A 21,163-nucleotide genomic window follows, 5' to 3' on the forward strand; every position below is an offset into this window, starting at 1 on the left:
TATTTGTCCCTGAAAATTGCAAGGGTTATTCACTCTTTCACAACTCACACAAACCCAACAGTTATTTTTGGAATTCATCAATTGACAACTTACTATGCACCCATGCTGTTGAAATGAATACTCCACACAAAACACATTGTTTGTTTGTTTGTTGTTGTTCTTCTTTGCTGTTTATTGAATGATTTGTTGCCCATTTAAAGCAAGTTACCTGATGTCAATTTCTGCATTGAGCAGCTGAAACTGAACTCCAATTACCTTACAGCTAAAATGTACTTAAAAAAACCAACCACAGCATAATTATGTCTTTCTTTCTTTATTTGGTGTTTAACGTCGTTTTCAACCACGAAGGTTATATCGCGACGGGAAAAGGGGGGAGATGGGATAGAGCCACTTGTCAATTGTTTCTTGTTCACAAAAGCACTAATCAAAAATTTGCTCCAGGGGCTTGCAACGTAGTACAATATATTACCTTACTGTGGGAGAATGCAAGTTTCCAGTACAAAGGACTTCACATTTCTTACATACTGCTTGACTAAAATCTTTACAAAAATTGACTATATTCTATACAAGAAACACTTAACAAGGGTAAAAGGAGAAACAGAATCCGTTAGTCGCCTCTTACGACAAACTGGGGAGCATCGGGTAAATTCTTCCCCCTAACCCGCGGGGGGGTCATAATTATGTCTTCGGTCTTTGTAATCATAGCTTGTGAACACCACATTTCTCCTGAGTGGTAAAATTAGGGAAGTTGAGAAAAATGTGATGGAAATTCTGGTGCAGTACAGGTACATGCATGACATACAACATGCTACCACTTCACTCAACTGGCTTCTTCTTCTTCTTCGTTCGTGGGCTTAGACTCCCACGTTCACTCATGTTCTTAGCACGAGTGGATTTGTACATGTATGACCGTTTTTACCCTGCCATTCAGGCAGCATACGCCGATTTCGGGGGAGGCATGATGGGTATTTTCGTGTTTCTATAACCCATCGAACTCTGACATGGATTACAGGATCTTTTCCGTGCACACTTGGTCTTGTGCTTGCACGAAGGGGGTTAAGTCACTAGCAGGTCTGCACATAAATTGACCTGGGAGATCGGAAAAATCTCCACTCTTAACCCATTAGGCGGCAACTACCCCAAACAAACACAGCTCACTTACATGACAGGGAATACCCTGGGAAATACCACGGAAGCCTCTGCGAGATACTCATAAAGGATCCGTGCTTCATTTTCATCTGTCGTGTTTCGCACAAGTGTTGCCTGAAAATATAATTAAACTTTGTGCTAAAAAGTGAACATAAACTTGAATTAAAGTGTGAATAAACACATTGAAAAGCAAGGTCTTCATTTGCAGTAAATGATTTTGTCACCTTCAAGCACATAAATATCAACACACATAAAAACAAACATAAAAGCAAATCCTCACAAAACAGCTGCCTCACTCCCTCATACATACACACATGCCTGCATGCACGCCTGTGTGTGCGACACACACACACACACACAAATGCACACACACACACACACACATTAGTGCACAAATTAATATGTTTACAAACATACACACCCACCCCCCCCCCCCCCCCCCCCAAAGCAGGCAGACATCCTACCCTCATTTCACTCATCAACACTTAACAACAAGCTCGTTCCACTCTTAGATTAGGCACACACAAAAAAAAGGTCTGTTTATGGTAACCCGACCGACCCTATTTTTTTCGCGCGACCCTAGACTTTTTTTTGGCATTTGGGGGGGAAAAAAAATTAAAAAAATCTTGTTTTTTGCAAAATAACGTAAAAATATGGTTTTTTAGAGAAAAAAAAAAAAAAATCCCGACCTACCGACCCTATTTTTTGGGCCTATGTTACCGTAAACAGACCTTTTTTTTTTTGGCCTTATCAACTCTAAAGAACATTATCAGCCTACACAGATTCAAACATTCTCCATTTTCCCTCAACTCACCAAGACAGTCAACACCAGGGCCTGTGTGGGATAATCCATTAAAACTTCAGGATCCAGAAGAACGTTGTTCTCATTGGACACCGAGCTTCTGCCGCTCCGAGGGGGCGCCAGCGAGGCTTTGGAGGCCTCCACCTTCTTTGACCCCGGAGTCGGCATGGAGCTGCTCCGGAATTTGGACCACGGTTGGCGGTTGGGGTTGCTGATGGCTGGTGCGGTGGTGGTGATGGTGGGCGTGGGGGAGGTAGCCTGAACGGAAGGTGCACCGGGCGGCAAGCAGTTCGGATCTGACGGCGAGTCGAAGCTTTGCCACACTCTGGGACTTGCAACCTGGAGCAAGTGCGGCTGTTTGGTCATTGGTTGTTTGGTTGGTTGGTCGGTTGGTCAGTTGGTTTGTTGGTTGGGTGGGTGGAGAATGACGAAGAAGCAGGAAGATGGGGGTGAAGCGGCCGGGCGGACGTGGAAGGGGGGGTGGGTGGGTGGGTGACAGCGAGAGGACACACCAGAGGCAACACCCAACACAGCAGCAGCGCCACACAGACACAGAGAAAAGAAAGAAAACACAATAAGAGGCTGGGCTGGAGAAAAATTAAAAAAACACGGCTAACATCAAACATGTACAAACTATGTCTGTTTGTTTCTTCTTTTTCTTAATTTTCTTCTTTAGCCATAACATCAACACTTACAGAAGAAAAAAAAACACAAAGAGGCTCGGCTGGAGAAAAAAAAAGAACACAGCTAACATCAAACATGTGTAACAATGTCCGATTGTTTTTTTCTTTCTTTCTTTCCCTCTGTAGTAATAACTCCAAAATTACTGTGCAACTCATTATAACTGACTTGAACAGTCTAGACTAGATGAAAACAACGCAACAACGGAAAGCCACATCTCTCACTTTTTTACATTCACCCAAATTCCCCCCCCCCCCCCCCTCCCCATGGAGAAAATGAGTTTTTCATAACAAAACTACAATGTTCAGGGTCTTTTATGCAACTTCATTTCAGCCATCAAGTAATGTAATTGATGAGGTTGTAAAGAGGAACTGTTCTTGATATTCAGACTACCGTACTTTCCGGGTCATAAGGGGCGACTTTTTTCCTCGAGTTCGACCCCTGCGTCTTGTATAACGAAGCGTTAAATCCGTGTATGAAATACGAAAATAATCAAAGAGACCGCCTGAGTACCAGTCAAACAACTTGTGATAATGCATGTTTCAGCTACTAGGTACTGCCCTGGCCAAGTTTCCTCGAGCTCTCAAGCCACCCAGCTATCACAATGCCTGCCTTTGATCTGGCCGCACACACAGAGCACACATAATTATTTCCACTCTGTTAAACTCGGTCACTGACCGGTCACTGACCCGGTGCAGGAAGTATTTCCTCTCTCAGATATGACAGGGGAACCACCTCTCATGGCAAAAACTGGGTCATTGACCCCTGGGAAGAAGGTCGTGTCTATAAACAAGGCCACCCAGCTATCACAATGTCTTTGATCTCGCCGCACACACAGAGTTCGACTCTGTTAAACTCGGTCACTGACCGGTCACTGACCCCGAAGCAGGAAGTGTTTCCTCTCTCAGATATGACAGGAACCACCTCTCATGGCAAAAACTGGGTCATTGACCCCTGGGAAGAAGGTCGTGTCTATAAACAATGGACCTGGCTTTGATCTCGCGGGCTTATTTTCATTCTTCGACTACCGGTATACTTTTTCAATTTTGGTGCGCCCTATCGGCCCCCTGCGTCCAATGGGTGACTGGATTACAATTTTTTTTAAAAAGAAGGGGGTGCGTCTTAGATAACGAAGCGCCTTGTCACCCGGAAAGTACGGTACTTCCAATTCAGTAGGGGGGCGACTATCCTCAACCCGGCGGGTCCCCAGGTGGCGGATAGGGGAACGGCCCCCAGATATGGGGGCCAGCTGCGAATATAGAATAAGCAGTCCCGGACCAACTAGCGGTGTCTCTACCAGGACGGGGTGGGTTGGCAGATGGCACTGACTACCCTATAAATGCCCTACGTGTCCGATGACGGTTACACCATGCGAGTAAGAGCCGCAATAAAAGCTCTAGCCTCGGGGTGGGACCCCTGGTAAGAAATCCCCCATGTGTTCCCAGGGTTAGGTTTTTGAGCCAGGAACTAAGGGCGGGGTAACCCTGAAAGAAATCTAAGGGCTGAAGTCGGAGGATCTGGGCCAACAGGCGCACCTTATCCAACCACAGATCCACGCAAATCGCAAAAATGAAATAGAGAACGACAAGAAGAAGAAGATTTCTGAGCCATCACTTAATGTAATTGATGAGGTTGTAAAGAGGAACTGATCTTGATATTCAGGATATCAATTACACAGAAAATATGCAAATTACATCCCCAAGGGAAAGACGAATTAAATGCATGCAAGGTAAATAAACAACAGAGGGGTCAAAACTAAGGATCTGAAGAATTAAACAAAATGGAACAGATTCTGAAAAACATCCTGAAAAACAACTTGCCTCATCTGTTGATCAAATTAATTTTTGCACTTATTTCCTCCCTGTTTTGACGTTGTTTTCCAGTAAAGTTTTCTTTTTCCATTTCTTTTCTCAACAACAAAAATGAACAGTTCCTTCCCCACAATCCCAAAGGTATGCAAAGACTGCAAGGTACGAAATTAGAAATTCTCTTTCAGTAGAAATGTTTGTGTCACTCTCTGTTAAAAACAGCAACCCCCCCCCCCAACAACTACCGTACTTTCCGGGTCATAAGGCGCAACTTTTTTCCTCGAGTTTGACCCCTGCGTCTTGTATAACAAAGCGCCTAATCCCTGTATGAAATACGAAAAAAATCAAAGAGACCGCCTGAGTACCAGTCAAACAACTTGTGATAATGCATGTTTCAGCTACTAGGTACTACCCTGGCCAAGTTTCCTCTCAAGACATCAAAGAGACCGCCCCATAGGTTAAACTCGGTCACTGACCCCGGTGCAGGAAATGTTTCCTCTCTCAGATCTAGGACAGGGGAACCACCTCTCATAGCAAAAACTGGGTCATTGACCCCTGGGAAGAAGGTCAGTGTCTAAACAAGGCAACCCAGCTATCACAATGGACCTGCCTTTGATCTCACGGCACACACAGAGCACACATATTTCCACTCTGTATTCTTCCTTTGATGTGCGGCTTATTTTCATTCTTCGACCGTTTGTTACCGGTATACTTTTTTAATTTTGGTGCGCCCTATGGGCCCCCTGCGCCCAATGGGTGACTGGATTACAATTTTGTTTAAAAAGAGGGGGGTGCGCCTTGTAACCCGGAAAGTACGGTAACTTTGCTTGCAGTAATAATGAAGATGGAAAAGTGAAAACAATTAAGCTATTGGAAGTAAAAGTTAGTGTTGGTTACAAAAAGTACCAAACAAATTGAGAAAAGAAGCAAACAGAAAGGGAATAGAACAGAAACGTACACAGGGAACAAAAGAAACAAGTCGCGTAAGGCGAAAATACAATATTTAGTCAAGTAGCTGTCGAACTCACAGAATGAAACTGAACGCAACGCAACGCAGCAAGACCGTATACTCGTAGCATCGTCACTCCACCGCCCGTGGCAAAGGCAGTGCCCGTGGAATTGACAAGAAGAGCGGGGTATTCGTTGCGCTGAGAAGGATAGCACGCTTTTCTGTACCTCTCTTCGTTTTAACTTTCTGGGCGTGTTTTTAATCCAAACATATCATATCTATATATTTTTGGAATCAGGAACCGACAAGGAATAAGATGAAAGTGTTTTTAAATTGATTTCGAAAAAAAAATTTGATAATAATTTTTATATATTTAATTTTCAGAGCTTGTTTTTAATCCGAATATAACATATTTATATGTTTTTGGAATCAGCAAATGATGGAGAATAAGATAAACGTAAATTTGGATCGTTTTATAAACTTTTATTTTTTTTTACAATTTTCAGATTTTTAATGACCAAAGTCATTAATTAATTTTTAAGCCACCAAGCTGAAATGCAATACCGAAGTCCGGGCTTCGTCGAAGATTACTTGACCAAAATTTCAACCAATTTGGTTGAAAAATGAGGGCGTGACAGTGCCGCCTCAACTTTCACGAAAAGCCGGATATGACGTCATCAAAGACATTTATCAAAAAAATGAAAAAAACGTTCGGGGATTTCATACCCAGGAACTCTCATGTCAAATTTCATAAAGATCGGTCCAGTAGTTTAGTCTGAATCGCTCTACACACACACACACACACACACACACACACGCACATACACCACGACCCTCGTTTCGATTCCCCCTCGATGTTAAAATATTTAGTCAAAACTTGACTAAATATAATAAAATGTGCTACTCAGTCTAGCGACATAGTGCTTGCTGCCGCACGAGCCGAGAAAATTTTCCCTCTTTATCCTTGTTGCACTGGCCGCAAAACCCCTCTGCGCGGAGGTGTTTCCAGACACAACGTACGTAGGATGTACTTTTCTTAATGTTCCATCCCCCACCCCCTAATCTTCCCTACCTGTCTTCTCAATCACTTTCTTTCTTTATTTGGTGTTTAACGTCGTTTTCAACCACGAAGGTTATATCGCGACGGGGAAAGGGGGGGAGATGGGATAGAGCCACTTGTTAATTGTTTCTTGTTCACAAAAGCACTAATCAAAGGACTACTGGGAGAATGCAAGTTTCCAGTACAAAGGACTTAACATTTCTTACATACTGCTTGACTAAAATCTTTACAAACATTGACTATATTCTATACAAGAAACACTTAACAAGGGTAAAAGGAGAAACAGAATCCGTTAGTCGCCTCTTACGACATGCTGGGGAGCACCGGGTAAATTCTTCACCCTAACCCGCGGGGGGTAGTCTTCTCAATCACTAACTCCTTGCTCAAACCGTTATGCATGAGCATACATAAAATCAGTTTTTACAAATAGAAAATACCAGGCATTACAAATCATGCTGTTATGGGACACAAACATGCATTGAAAATTTAAAGAAGCCAACATCTGCTCATTTCAACACAAGGTAAAAACAATCATACAAAACAGCAAATACATTCTTCAATTCTCTCTTCTTTTTACATTTAGTAAAGTTTTGACTAAATGTTTTAACATAGAGGGGGAATCGAGACGAGGGTCGTGGTGTATGTGTGCGTGTGTGTGTGTGTCTGTGTGTGTGTGTGTGTGTATATGTGTAGAGCGATTCAAAGTAAACTACTGGACCGATCTTTATGAAATTTTACATGAGAGTTCCTGGGTATAATATCCCCAGACGTTTTTTTCATTTTTTTGATATATGTCTTTGATGATGTCATATGCGGCTTTTTGTAAAAGTTGAGGCGGCACTGTCACACCCTCATTTTTTAATCAAATTGATTGAAATTTTTGTAAAGCAATCTTCGACGAAGGCCAGACTTTGGTATTGCATTTCAGCTGGGTGGCTTAAAAATTAATTAATGACTTTGGTAATTAAAAATCTGAAAATTGTAATTAAATTTTTTATAAAACGATCCAAATTTACGTTAATCTTATTCTTCATCATTTTCTGATTCAAAAAACATATAAATATGTTATAATTATTGGGAATAAAAACAAGCTCTGAAAATTAAAAATATAAAAATTATGATCAAAACTAAATTTCCGAAATTGATTTAAAAACAATTTCATCTTATTCCTTGTCGGTTCCTGATTCCAAAAACATATAGATATGATATGTTTGGATTAAAAACACGCTCAGAAAGTTAAAACGAAGAGAGGTACAGAAAAGCGTGCTATGCAGCACAGCGAAACCACTACCGTGCTAAACAGGCTCGTCAGTTTCACTGCGTTTTGCACGAGCGGCGGACTACGGTCATTGTGAAAAAATGCAGTGCGTTCATTTCATTCTGTGAGTTCAACAGCTTGACTAAATGTAGTAATTTCTTCGCCTTACGCGACTTATTCAGTATTCAAATTAGCTTTACTGCAGATATGATGTTTACAGCAAATACATTCTTTTCTTGTCCCCTCAATTTCAGCATTTCAATTTTTTTGCAATATAAGATATGATGTTAAAATGCCATGCACGGATGCAAACAGAAGTTGATTAAAACTAATCACAATGAAAAACAACAAAACACATGCACACACACAAAAACCTCCGTTAGGAAGTTTGACAAGCCTGACAAGCCTGACCTAACAGACCGTCTTTCGCAACTTTACTTTTCCCTCAACGCACCTCTTCGAAAATGATATCAATCGAAACCCTGTTATAAAATTTTATGTTCAAAGGAAAACTTTGAAAGTAGGTTACTGAAAAATCAATTCGTAGACAATAACAACATCTTCTTCAAGTCCACAACTGAGACATTTTTCAAAACCTGCTTCACCCTCTTTCTTTCGTCCATAGAGAATAACAGCATCTTCTTCCAAGTCCACAACTGAGACATTTTTCAAAACCTGCTTCACCCCCTTTCCTCTTACCTGGCTTTGTGTGAGGTGAGCGTTCTTCCCTTGCCGGGCCGCCGTCATGGCCGTCTGGTCCAGCAAGTCGCACGACTTCTGCCGTCGGCCTAACGTCCCGACTGGAGCAGAGAGCGGGCCGGTCCCCGAGCTTGTTGTGCCGGAACCGATCCCCGAGCTGACCACTGACCCCACTTGACTCCCGGAGGCGTTGGAGGTGAAGGTGGAGACGGAGACGGAGGGAGAGACGTATTCTGACCCCAGGCTTTCGGAGGACGGGGAATCGGCGATGATGTACTGTGCCGTGCGGTGCTTGAGGTGACAGCGGCTGCGCACTTCTTCTGACACCGATACCAGGGCTGGGCGAGAGAGATGGTCAATGGTTGATTAGGGTTGAGAAAAAACGAGAAAGGGTTATAAAATACACCAATAATGCATGATATTTCTTTCATTAAAGCAAAGAAGTAGGACGTGAACTTATGCGAACAAGAATGAATCGCTTATTCATAGAAATAATGTAGAAAATGTATACCGAGCAACAAAAGAAAAGCGAAAAAATTCGTCATTGTTTGATTGACAAAATCTCTAACAATTATAGAGTTAGAATTATTAAACCACAACAGTTTGATGAAGGCATGTTTGACCTTGCTTTTGTGTGATTATTTTGATGCTGTGACTGTTTTAACACACGGGACAAGCAGGTTTAACGTTAAACACATAATGCGCGCTCGCAGCACGTGCAAGTAGAGCAGGAGAAATCTGATGTGTGAGATGTGTTCACTAATGCATTAGCAACCAAAAGAGACCATGGCACGCTTGCTGCCAGTTTGTTTGTTTGTTTGTTTGTTTGCTTAACGCCCAGCCGACCACGAAGGGCCATATCAGGGCGATGCTGCTTTGACATATAACGTGCGCCACACACAAGACAGAAGTCGCAGCACAGGCTTCATGTCTCACCCAGTCACATTATTCTGACACCGGACCAACCAGTCCTAGCACTAACCCCATAATGCCAGACGCCAGGCGGAGCAGCCACTAGATTGCCAATTTTAAAGTCTTAGGTATGACCCGGCCGGGGTTCGAACCCACGACCTCCCGATCACGGGGCGGACGCCTTACCACTTGCTGCCAGTCTCACTTTTGAAACAGCCAGGATGCCAAGATTGACACCACCAAAACACCAGGTCGATTTAAAGCTGGGGATGATCCAGAAGTGCTGGCATGTGCTTTAAACGTGCATATGTCAACAGTCTATCACCTTCAGCAATGTTCTGTTGACATTGGAAGCACTGCAGTTATGCAACGCGGTGGATTTTTCGCATTACCCCAAATAAGACAAGATCGCAATTTCCTGCCACAACGTCTTTGAGATCGATTCAATACAGCCACTGACACTACCAGGAACATCATTGGAAGCCACCAGTGTCCGATCAGTGGCCAGAGAGCGCGATGAAGACTGATTGAGCGAGACCTCCAAAACTTCGTTAACGTTAAACCTGCTTGTCCCGTGAGTTGAAACAGTCGCAGCATCAAAATAATCACCCAACAGCAAGGTCAAACATGCCTTCATCAAACTTTTGTGGTTTGATAATTGTTCGTGATTTTGTCAATCAAACATTGCAGAATTTTTTTGCGTTTCTTTTGTTGCTCGGTATATTTGCATTGACTTCTTTCTACAAGATCCTAGCATTCTGTATGCACAGCAGTAAAGGACACACAACTCGCACACACACACACACCACAGGCGCGCACACACACGCACACACACACCACAGGCACGCACACACAAGCACACACACACACACACACATACACAAACACTACCATAGAAAAGGAAAGGACTGATGGAGCGTTTAGCTTACATGAAGTAATATTAATCTTTTAGATGTTACAAGCAGTCTTTACATACCTGCCAGATACGCTACAGTTTCCGTGGTAACCTCAAACTTGTCGCGGTTGGTGGCTTTAGCCGTGATGGCCAGCAGATGATGCAGAACACGAATGGTGCGTGACACAGTGGTCGGAGACGGGTGTCGAAAACCTGAAAATAACACAAGTACATTTGTGATCATGGCAAAACAAAAGCACTATTTTTGTCAAAGCAAGCTATGATCACAGCCAAACAACTAGGCATGTTGTTAGGATTTACTGTTTTCAGCAAATCTGTCAAAACTGCCAAAGAAGTTGCAGACGTTTTTGAAAGCTTTAGGTGACAAAAATATTACCAATTCTACCAACATGACGAACATTTTTGTGTGTGATTTGAAATAAGTTTTCTCGCTTAGCTGACTACCAATGCCATTTCACCACATCACTGACAACAAACAATATCTTTCTACGTTATAATTCACTCTGAAACAGTCAGCAAGCGTTCACTGCTATGCTGTTGCAGTGGAACCTCCTTTATGGACACAGTATCATTGTCACTTGCAGTTTAGCCATTGTAAGCATGATACTTTTTCTTCTTCTTATGCGTTCCCGGTAAGCATGCTACAAATTTCCAAGTTTGTGTGAACCAAAATGACAGGCTACCTTTCAAGAGATGGCCGACCAGAGCGAAGTTGAAGTTTGTGCGGAAACTGAGACCCATCTCGTGGTCCAGTTGTTTGAAATGCCACTCCAGCGGTTCTCTCGTCTCCATCATGATCTGCTCCAGCGACTGCACAAAACATCAACATAACAATCACCATGATTAGCATAAATAAAAACAAGCAAAAACTTCCAAGAGGGGTTTATTCATGGAAGGTTGACTTAAATAGCAATACAATTTACAACATTCACTTTGCTTCGGCCTATCAGTCTTTCAAGTGAATATATTGTTTCCACTATCTTTTGAGTGCAAGCCATTTACCTGTTTGTTCATTCTGGAGATCAATACTTCAAAGTGCTTGTAAATGTTTTGTATTGTCATTTATTGAATGTTCGATGAATTTCCCAATCATGTTGATCTACCCTTGATATTCGAACATTAGCAGTCTAATTCAGATTTGTTTCTTGACAGACCGATCAGTCAACAAGCAGGTAAGCAGCCACTTTCCTCACAAAACAATTGCAATTTAAAGAGAGAAAATTTCAAGTAGCAGCAAATCTGGATAACCAGTCGAAAACTAGCACAGCTAGAAGGGTAAGCAGTTTAGTGTGCACCTAAAACATGTTAACTTGCTGCCTTGAAAACGGTATCACTAAACAAGTGAGTCAGCACGTTTCGCCAGAGGATACACCCCTGCATACCAAACCTGTCGACAACCCCCGGAAGATGGTCGACACTTTGCGACCACAGATATAGTACGGCCATGAACATGGAGCACTGAAGAAGAAAAAGAAGTGGAGTTAAACGCACCTTTCTATCAAAGAGCCCCATGTTGTCGAGCGTGTGCAGGTTCTGTTCCAACAAGGCCAGACCGGCAGCATACAGTGACACCTCGTCCAGCTGCAGCACCGAGATGGCCACCCAGAACAGGAACTTGTGGATGGGAGAGTCCTGCAAAACACACACACGTGTGGTCTAAGACCTAATAGTTCTTTGTTCATGCTGGGAAATACTAAAATGTGTTGTCAAACAAACCTTGCCAAACTAGAGTCTGTGCCATGGAACACAATCACTTGTACTGGCCGAGCTAGGACTACTCAAAACGTCTTTTTTAAAGTAACAATTACACATATATGTACGTGTACGTACATGTAAAAGTGCAAATATATGAGAGCACCCGCACGCACGCTAGCATGCAAGCACACACACACATGCTTGCACGCAAACACACCCACACACCCACCCACCCCCCCCCCCCCCCCACACACACAAACACCCCCAAACACACACAGATTGAACTCACAGATCTGAGCAGCGGTTGCAGTCTGGTAAGACACATGACGACAGCCTCCACCAGCGTCAGGTCGATGTACGATTCCAGCGCCTGAATGATCACACAAAAAATGAAACGTAAATTTTTGACCTAAAATTAGGCACAGTCCTTCCCGGGTAAACATTTCAACTCACAATCACTGGTGGCTTTTAAGAAACTAATTCATAAAAAAAATCCCTGGAGTCTGCACAGAAAGCAGCCAGGCAGCTGATTTTCGCTTTGTGTCCAAGTGGAGCTATCCCATGTAAAAGTCTAGGAAGATGTGAGATGGTGAGCAGAGCAGTTTTCACCGGAAGCACTGTGCCTTTATTCAAGGTACTTACCCTTTCTTTCTTTCTTTCTTTATTTGGTGTTTAACATCGTTTTCAACCACGAAGGTTATATCGCGACGGGGAAAGGGGGGGAGATGGGATAGAGCCACTTGTTAATTGTTTCTTGTTCACAAAAGCACTAATCAAAAAATTACTCCAGGGGCTTGCAACGTAGTACAATATATGACCTTACTGGGAGAATGCAAGTTTCCAGTACAAAGGACCTAACATTTCTTACATACTGCTTGACTAAAATCTTTACTTCTTCTTCTTCTTCTGCGTTCGTGGGCTGAAACTCCCTCGTACACTCGTGTTTTTTGCACGAGTGGAATTTTACGTGTATGACCGTTTTTTACCCCGCCATTTAGGCAGCCATACGCCGTTTTCGGAGGAAGCATGCTGGGTATTTTTGTGTTTCTATAACCCACCGAACTCTGACATGGATTACAGGATCTTTTTCGTGCGCACTTGGTCTTGTGCTTGCGTGTACACACGGGGGTGTTCGGACACCGAGGAGAGTCTGCACACAAAGTTGACTCTGAGAAATAAATCTCTCGCCGAACGTGGGGACGAACTCACGCTGACAGCGGCCAACTGGATACAAATCCAGCGCGCTACCGGAATGAGCTACATCCCCGCCCACTAAAATCTTTACAAACATTGACTATATTCCATACAAGAAACACTTAACAAGGGTAAAAGGAGAAACAGAATCCGTTAGTCGCCTCTTACGACATGCTGGGGAGCATCGGGTAAATTCTTCCCCCTAACACGCGGGGGGTAAGTACTTACCCTGTCTCTCACATAAAACTAACCTCATCAAGTTTTTCTGCATTTGTACAGTGCAAAGACAGATCAGTCTATATCAGCAATAAACTAAAAAATAGGGGCTGAGCCAAAAGGGGATCGAGGTGAGAGAAAGACTAAAATGAATAAGAAGCAAGAATTGTTTAACCAAGTTAAATGACATCCCTTGAGGTTTCTTTTTTCTCTGAACATTTTGGAAGGCTGGGGTCCAGGGGCCGCCAAGGCTCCGGCGGGGTGCAGGGGCAGCACCCTTGCTGGGGGGTCTAGGGGGGCAGCGCCCAGCCGAAAATGAATTTTAGCATTTTAGGGAGGGTTTAGGTGGCCTCTCCTGACTTTAAATTTTAGAACAAACAAGCTTTTTGGAGATGCATAATATATACATCTTGTAAACTTGAAGGTTTTTGTAACTGACCAGCTGAAAATTAATTTTAGCATTTCATGAGGGGGCTATTTGAGCCTCTGCTGGCTTTAAAACTGATAACAGCAAACAAACAACAACAAATAGGGGGGGGGAGGGGGGGGGGGAGGGGGGGGGGGAATGCACAAAATCAAGAATTTCTATACTTGAAGATGGTTTGTTGTATTACTCTTGCAAGGAGGTCTACAAAAACAAGTGGTAAACACATTTCAAGAGGTTTTTTTAGAAGCCCCTATACAGTCAAGGGAAAACCAGTCCCTGGCCTGTCTAAAAAAAACTCAGCGAGAGGGATTTTGCAGCAAGCGAGAGAAGATAAAGAGGGACAATTTTTCTCTGCGCCAAGCCAGCAAGCAGGATGTCTCAGGACTGTATAAGCTTAAACAAAATCTTAAAATTGGAGATGCACAAAAGTAAAACATCTTGTTAACTTGAAGGTATTTGTAACTAACCAGCTGAAAGTGAATTTTTAGCAATTCACGAGTTGCTATTTGAGCCTTTCCTGGCTTTAAAACTGAAAACAGTACACACTTTTTTTTTCTTTTTTTTTTTTTGGGGGAGGGGGGGGAAAAATGAATGCACAAAATCTAAAACCTCTATACTTGAAGGGGTTTGGTTGCATCACTCTTGCTAGGGGGGTCTACAAAAACAAGTGGTAAACAAATTTCAAGAAGGGTTTTAGAAGCGGCTTAAACAAATACTTAAAATTGGAGATGCACATAATCAAAAATTTTTGTAAACTTGAAGGTATTTGATTTTATCACCTAGTTTTGTCTTTGTTTAAAACAAATGTTTACTGCATTAAAGGAAAATCGCCATGCAAACAAAGCAAACACAGAAAATAACAGTCACCTCCCTTGTACTACACATTTTTACTTGTAGCTTATGATTTTATCACTGCAGGTGGTATATTCTCAAATAATTGTTGAACCATAGCTTGAACCAAATGAGAAACAAGTTGCAAGTTACTTTGTTTCAATTAGACACCTTCAAAAGGGCTAACTGCTCAGGTTATAAAAGAAGAAGGTTTAGACAAAAACAGAAACCGCCAGAGTTATATCCCTTGCTAATTCTATACCCAGTCTTCTGATGCTGCTTTTCAATTCATCATTTCAGGAGTTATATTCTAAAATGATTGTTGAATCATAGCTTGAATTAAAAGGGGAATGTGTTTAAATTAAGTGTGTTTCACTTGCAAGCTTTCTAAAGGACTCAATGTATCAGAAGCTAAATACCACTGGTTCTTAGATCAGAAATGCAAGTTTTCTCTACCACACCATTGAAGGTCTCTGTATCCCTGCAAGTAGGGTATATAAAGATGTGGGTGAGCAGAGTTTTCTGAAAGCGGACAAACACTCAAGTCCTTAATGGCTCAAAACCGTAGGACTTTTAATATTAATTTTAACGAGTTTTCAAATAGATAGCAACTAAGATGCCACATTCCCCAACATGACATGACATCGCTGCACCCTATATATCACTCAAGGTATCAATTTGGTAATGATGAAAGGTAGTTGACCTTCTGTTCACAGAACGGAGTGTTAACGGCAGCTGCCAGGCATTAACAAAAAAAAAGCAACAAAACAAAAAAAAGCAAAAATTCTTCCTGGGACGGAAATCCTTCAGGGACGGAAGAATTCAATTCAATCAATCAATTAATGAGTCTTATATCGCGCATATTCCGTGGGTACAGTTCTAGGCGCTCTGCAGTGATGCCGTGTGAGATGAAATTTTATACGGCCAGTAGATTGCAGCCATTTCGGCGCATATTTACCTTTCACGGCCTATTATTCCAAGTCACACGGGTATAGGTAGACAATTATTAACTGTGCCTAAGCAATTTTGCCAGGAAAGACCCTTTTGTCAATCGTGGGATCTTTAACGTGCACACCCAATGTAGTGTACACGGGGGGAGGTTCGGACACCAAAGAGAGTCTGCACACAAAGTTGACTCTGTGAAATAAATTTCCGCCGAACCTGGGATCGAACTCACGCTGACAGCGGCCAACTGAATACAAATCCAGCGCGCTACCAACTGAGCTAATCCCCCCCCTGCAGTATTCAAGACAAAATTCAAGCGTAATCTAACAAAAATGAAGACAGTTAAGTGACACCCATGGGTACGGTCTGAAGATGACCTAGGTAAATGCAACCTAGCAAATTTAAGTTTAGCATGTACAGTGACCTCCCCCCCCCCCCCCACTTAAAATCTCAAAAACTCATGAGAAAATCAGGTCTAAATAAGGAGTGATTCTTAAAATTGGGGTAAATTTACAGAGGATATCAACAGAAAATCTTAAAAATGGGGGAAGTCTTAAATATGGAGTGCTAAAACGGAGGTTAGACTGTGGAGGGGAGTGAGTGGGTGGGTGGGCTAAGGTTGAACTATCTTGACCAGTCTACAATCTTCGTTCCATTTGGCTACCCGTGCTGCTTAACAGCCTAAAGATAAAGGTAGGTACTGACCGACATAACACTGACTTTCATCATAATCTTCAGCAGTTGCTTGATCTCGGAGTCGGTGACAGTCTTGGCGATGCAGCCGAACACGATGATTGCCCTCGGCTGTAAGGCGGGGTTGTACTGGAATGCAAATCTGCACAACACAATGGTCATTGTTTATAAACTTAGCAGTGAAAGATATGGAACAAGAGACTGGGGGTGAGAAGTAGGGGTTTGGTCTGTCCTCTTCTAGTCTGATTTTCTTCATTCTCTCTCTCTCTTTCTCTCTCTGTGTCTCACTCTGTCTCTGTCTCTCATTCTCTCTCTCTCTCTCTCTCTCTCTCTCTCTCTGCCAACTCTTCTTTTATCTTATTTGTTGCTGAAGAAGACATTTGTCAAAACCAGTCCTTTTTCTGATTGTTCTGTGTTGGTGTTTGTTTCTGGCGAGTACATTTTCATTGTTATCTTGTAGTAGTAACAGCTAGGGCAGCCACATCACCACCATTGCAATCAAACAAGCAAAATAATGCTGTATAGATTCCATCTGTTAACTTTATCTTAAACCTACAGGAAAAGGGGGTGATGGAGATTAGATGCTAACCTTCTCCCCAAATCTGTCCACTGCTGCAACCATTCGCAGTTCGGAATATCCTTCATGCACGCCTGAAAATAAAATTAAAAACATTTGATTATCACAACACGATCATGACTGTCTGACAAATACATGACAAAATATACCGGAGCAAGTACATGTAAAAAATTTCTACAAAAGTTGAATTCTGGAAGACCTTCACCAACTTTGGCTTACCCTCATAGGTTTTCTGATCTTTACTATTGATAAAACACTGTGCTCCTAAGGATTCTCAACAACAATTCTCAAGATGAAAAAATGTCTTTCTGAAACTGACTAGTCTCACAACAAAGAACCTTACACATAAGTTACTGACATAAGTAAAACATGTGTAGCACAAAAGGTAAGTCTAATCAAACTTCGAACAGCCAGGAACCTATAGCACTAGTCTACCAGAGAAACAGAAAACAAGAAGAGCAAACGCTCGATCGAGTCACTTTCGCAGTTCTGAATATTATATGAGGCATCAGATGGACAGGAAGAAATTGCTATTCACAACACAATGAGTCACGTTCACATAAAATTTGAGCCCGGTCACTTTTATAGTTTCCGAGAAAAGCCCAACGTTAAGTTGTGTGTTGCCGAACAGAAAAGGCTAGTTATCTCCCTTGTTTTTCTGATAACGTTCGTAAAAGGCTACAGATGTAAATACTTTGATGTAAAGAATAATCCTACAAAGTTTCAATCACATCCGATGAACTTTGTCAAAGATATAAAATGTCTAATTTTTCCTTTGACGCTGACCTGTGACCTTGAAAAAGGTCAAAGGTCAACGAAACCATCGTTAAAGTGTAGAGGTCATTGGAGGTCACGACTAAACAAAATATGAGCCCGATCGCTTTGATAGTTTCCGAGAAAAGTCCAACGTTAAGGTGGTGTCTACGGACGGCCGGCCGGACGGCCGGCCGGACGGCCGGCCGGACAGACTAACACTGACCGATTACATAGAGTCACTTTTTCTCAAGTGACTCAAAAATCGAGCAAGTTTCATCAACACATAGTACACGACTAGCTTTCCACAAGCCAACTGTACAACAAATTCCACTTAAATTTGAAAATAAAAGCAAACCATGATGATGATAAGTATTGTTTAACATCATTACAGTGAAACCATTAGAGGCATGTTCCCGGGTGTGACCCCGATAAAAGCTACCATCTCTCTCTCTTTCAGATTATTTCTCTTTGTTCATTACCTCCATGATTTCCAGCAGAGCATCAGCAATGGCTTCCAGGGAACTGAGCGGCATCTTCTCGTTTTCTGGCGGCGACATGGTGAAAGAACGGTCGCCGGGACGATAGCTGGTGCGGAAGGCACTGACGGCAGCAGACTTGACTTTGCTGATGCCAAAGAGCTGGTAGAACTTGGGCAGAGAGAACTCAGCAAGGCTTAGTTTCAGCACCTGCTTTGTGCTCTCTGGTGGGGGAAGAGACGAATGGAAAAATATCAGTGAAAAGCTGTGTGGTGTTGAAAGTCACTTGCCTGCACTGGTCACACTTTATTTTTCGAAATTAAAAGTTCAAGTGTCCTTTTAAGGAAACTGACACCAAAAATGACCCACAACATGACACCTAAAATGACCCACAACATTACTGGAAATTCTTAGTAAAAGCTCAGGCTGTGTGTTTATGCAGGCAGCAACACACACACACACAGAATCTCACCAGCAAAGTGTAGCTGTGAGCAGGTACACAGAGAGTGTATGATGTTGATGACCAGACCGTGTGTTGACACACACACACACACACACACACACACACACACACACACACACACACACACACACACACAACCTCACCAGCAAAGTGTAGCTGAGAGCAGGTACACAGGGAGTGTATGATGTTGATGACCAAGCCGTGTGTTGATGCACGCAGCGACAGCGGGCCGGTGGACACCAGTAGCGTCACGATGTGGAACAGGAATGGCAGGTGGCTGGCCACTGAAACAAGAAAGCACCAACAGCTTTTAAAAGCGATTCCCTACTGCAATGAAAGCATTTGGCTTGATGAATCAACAGCATAATGACGAGTACAATAAGTTTTTTAACAGAGGAAAAGCAAGGGTATTCACGCTTTCACATCCCATGCAAACATGACTGAGTTATTTCCAAACTATCCCACAGCTTCAGAGCTATATTCATAACACTAAGGCAGAGATAGATTACCGTACTTTCCGGGTCATAAGGCGCGACTTTTTTCCTCGAGTTCGACCCCTGCGTCTTGTATAACGAAGCGCCTAATCCGTGTATGAAATACGAAAAAAATCAAAGAGACCGCTTGAGTACCAGTCAAACAACTTGTGATAATGCATGTTTCAGCTACTAGGTACTGCCCTGCCTTTGATCTGGCCCACACACAGATTTCCACTCTGTTAAACTCGGTCACTGACCGGTCACTGACCCCGGTGCAGGAAGTGTTTCCTCTCTCAGATATGACAGGGGAACCACCTCTCATGGCAAAAACTGGGTCATTGACCCCTGGGAAGAAGGTCGTGTCTATAAACAAGGCCACCCAGCTATCACAATGCCTTTGATCTGGCCGCACACACAGAGCACACATATTTTCACTCAGTTAAAGTCGGTCACTGACCGGTCACTGACCCCGGTGCAGGAAGTGTTTCCTCTCTCAGATATGACAGGGGAACCACCTCTCATGGCAAAAACTGGGTCATTTTGGTGCGCCCTATTGGCCCCCTGCGTCCAATGGGTGACTGGATTACAATTTTTTTTTAAAAGAAGGCGGTGCGTCTTGTATAACGAAGCGCCTTGTCACCCGGAAAGTACGGTACTGCTATACATGTACTTTCACAGTGTCATTTTGAGAAGGTACTAACCATCCAGAGAGTTGTTGAAGGACAACATGAGCAGGTATCTGGCCAGGATGGCGATGTCATCCCACATCAAGTGCTGCTCCAGTGTCGGTGTGGGTGACGTGCACGTCTTGTCTATCAACTGAAAGCACCAGGATCATCATCATATTTATCGTCATCTTCATCATCATCATCATCACCATCATCATCATCTCTATCGTCATCATCTCCATTGTCTTTGTTTCAGTTATCAATGTCGTCAGCATCATTGAGCTTTCTTTTTTTCCAGCTATTTTGTTGTTTCTTCCCCTTCTCTCTTGCCATTCTTTTAATTTCCTTCATTTTTTCAGTCAGACATTCTTTCACTTGAGAATGCATCAACGAATATCAAAAACAGATACTCTCAGGTACAATAAATATTAAATAACACCATCATTGTTATCATCATGGAAGCTTTTTTAGAATTTTTTCTGAAAGTGTCAAATTCGCGCAATCTAATGAATAAAGCTTGATAACAAAGTTGACGTATCTATCTCACGCTAAAAATCATAATAATGATGATTCAAAACTACCCTCATTTTCAGCAAGTAACAAACGCACATTGCTAGCAGATTCAGCTGCTACTCACCCGACAGAGTCTGCCAATGACCTTGCGTGAGACCAGTTGGACGTTTGCGGAGGTCAAGGCCACAGCTGTGTCAGCCATGATCTCAGCTTGGATAGAGCCGAGACCTCCTGTCACGCTCCGCTGCAACACACGTACATCAATCATCAATGTGTGTTCTTTCTTTCTTTCTTTATTTGGTGTTTAACGTCGTTTTCAACCACGAAGGTTATATCGCGACGGGGAAAGGGGGGGAGATGGGATAGAGCCACTTGTTAATTGTTTCTTGTTCACAAAAGCACTAATAAAAAAATTGCTCCAGGGGCTTGCAACGTAGTATATATATTACCTTACTGGGAGAATGCAAGTTTCCAGTACAAAGGACTTAACATTTCTTACATACTGCTTGACTAAAATCTTTACAAACATTGACTATATTCTATACAAGAAACACTTAACAAGGGTAAAAGGAGAAACAGAATCCGTTAGTCGCCTCTTACGACATGCTGGGGAGCATCGGGTAAATTCTCTCCCTAACCCGCGGGGGGTTATCAATGTGTGTGGGGCATTGGGGCATAAACACTGCCTGTCAACATTTTCAGAACCACTGAATTCTTCTTCTTCTTCTTCAGCGTTCCAGAATTTTTCTGGTTACGTGTGAGCTCGTTTGCCCATTTGGGTTCCCCACACTATTCTCTGAGAGCATAGTCAGCTCACTCCGCTTTCGTTGAGTAGGCATGCTGGGTATTTTCGTGTTTCCATAACCCACCGAACTCCGACATGGATTACAGGATCTTTTCCGTGCGCACTTGGTCTTGTGCTTGCGTGTACACACGAAGGGGGTTAAGTCACAAGCAGGTCTGCACATAAGTTGACCTGGGAGATCGGAAAAATCTCCA

General features: G+C 42.7%; 1 protein-coding gene across 1 annotated transcript in view; it reads right to left on the minus strand.

Moving 5' to 3' along the window:
- LOC138975523 (neurofibromin-like) overlaps positions 1-21,163 on the minus strand; it is a 126,944-nt gene that overhangs the window by 10,150 nt on the left and 95,631 nt on the right. Inside the window, exons 50-62 of the mRNA XM_070348230.1 lie at positions 20,289-20,408; positions 19,685-19,802; positions 18,651-18,791; positions 18,048-18,268; positions 16,825-16,886; positions 16,248-16,377; positions 12,219-12,299; positions 11,726-11,866; positions 10,918-11,044; positions 10,295-10,426; positions 8,407-8,744; positions 1,964-2,305; positions 1,163-1,263 (exon numbers count right to left, since the gene is read on the minus strand). Coding sequence (XP_070204331.1) covers positions 1,163-1,263; positions 1,964-2,305; positions 8,407-8,744; positions 10,295-10,426; positions 10,918-11,044; positions 11,726-11,866; positions 12,219-12,299; positions 16,248-16,377; positions 16,825-16,886; positions 18,048-18,268; positions 18,651-18,791; positions 19,685-19,802; positions 20,289-20,408 — 2,054 coding nt within the window. The remainder of the gene's footprint in view (positions 1-1,162; positions 1,264-1,963; positions 2,306-8,406; positions 8,745-10,294; positions 10,427-10,917; positions 11,045-11,725; positions 11,867-12,218; positions 12,300-16,247; positions 16,378-16,824; positions 16,887-18,047; positions 18,269-18,650; positions 18,792-19,684; positions 19,803-20,288; positions 20,409-21,163) is intronic.

This window comes from Littorina saxatilis, linkage group LG9, assembly GCF_037325665.1.
Source record: "Littorina saxatilis isolate snail1 linkage group LG9, US_GU_Lsax_2.0, whole genome shotgun sequence".
Lineage (NCBI taxonomy): Eukaryota > Metazoa > Mollusca > Gastropoda > Littorinimorpha > Littorinidae > Littorina > Littorina saxatilis.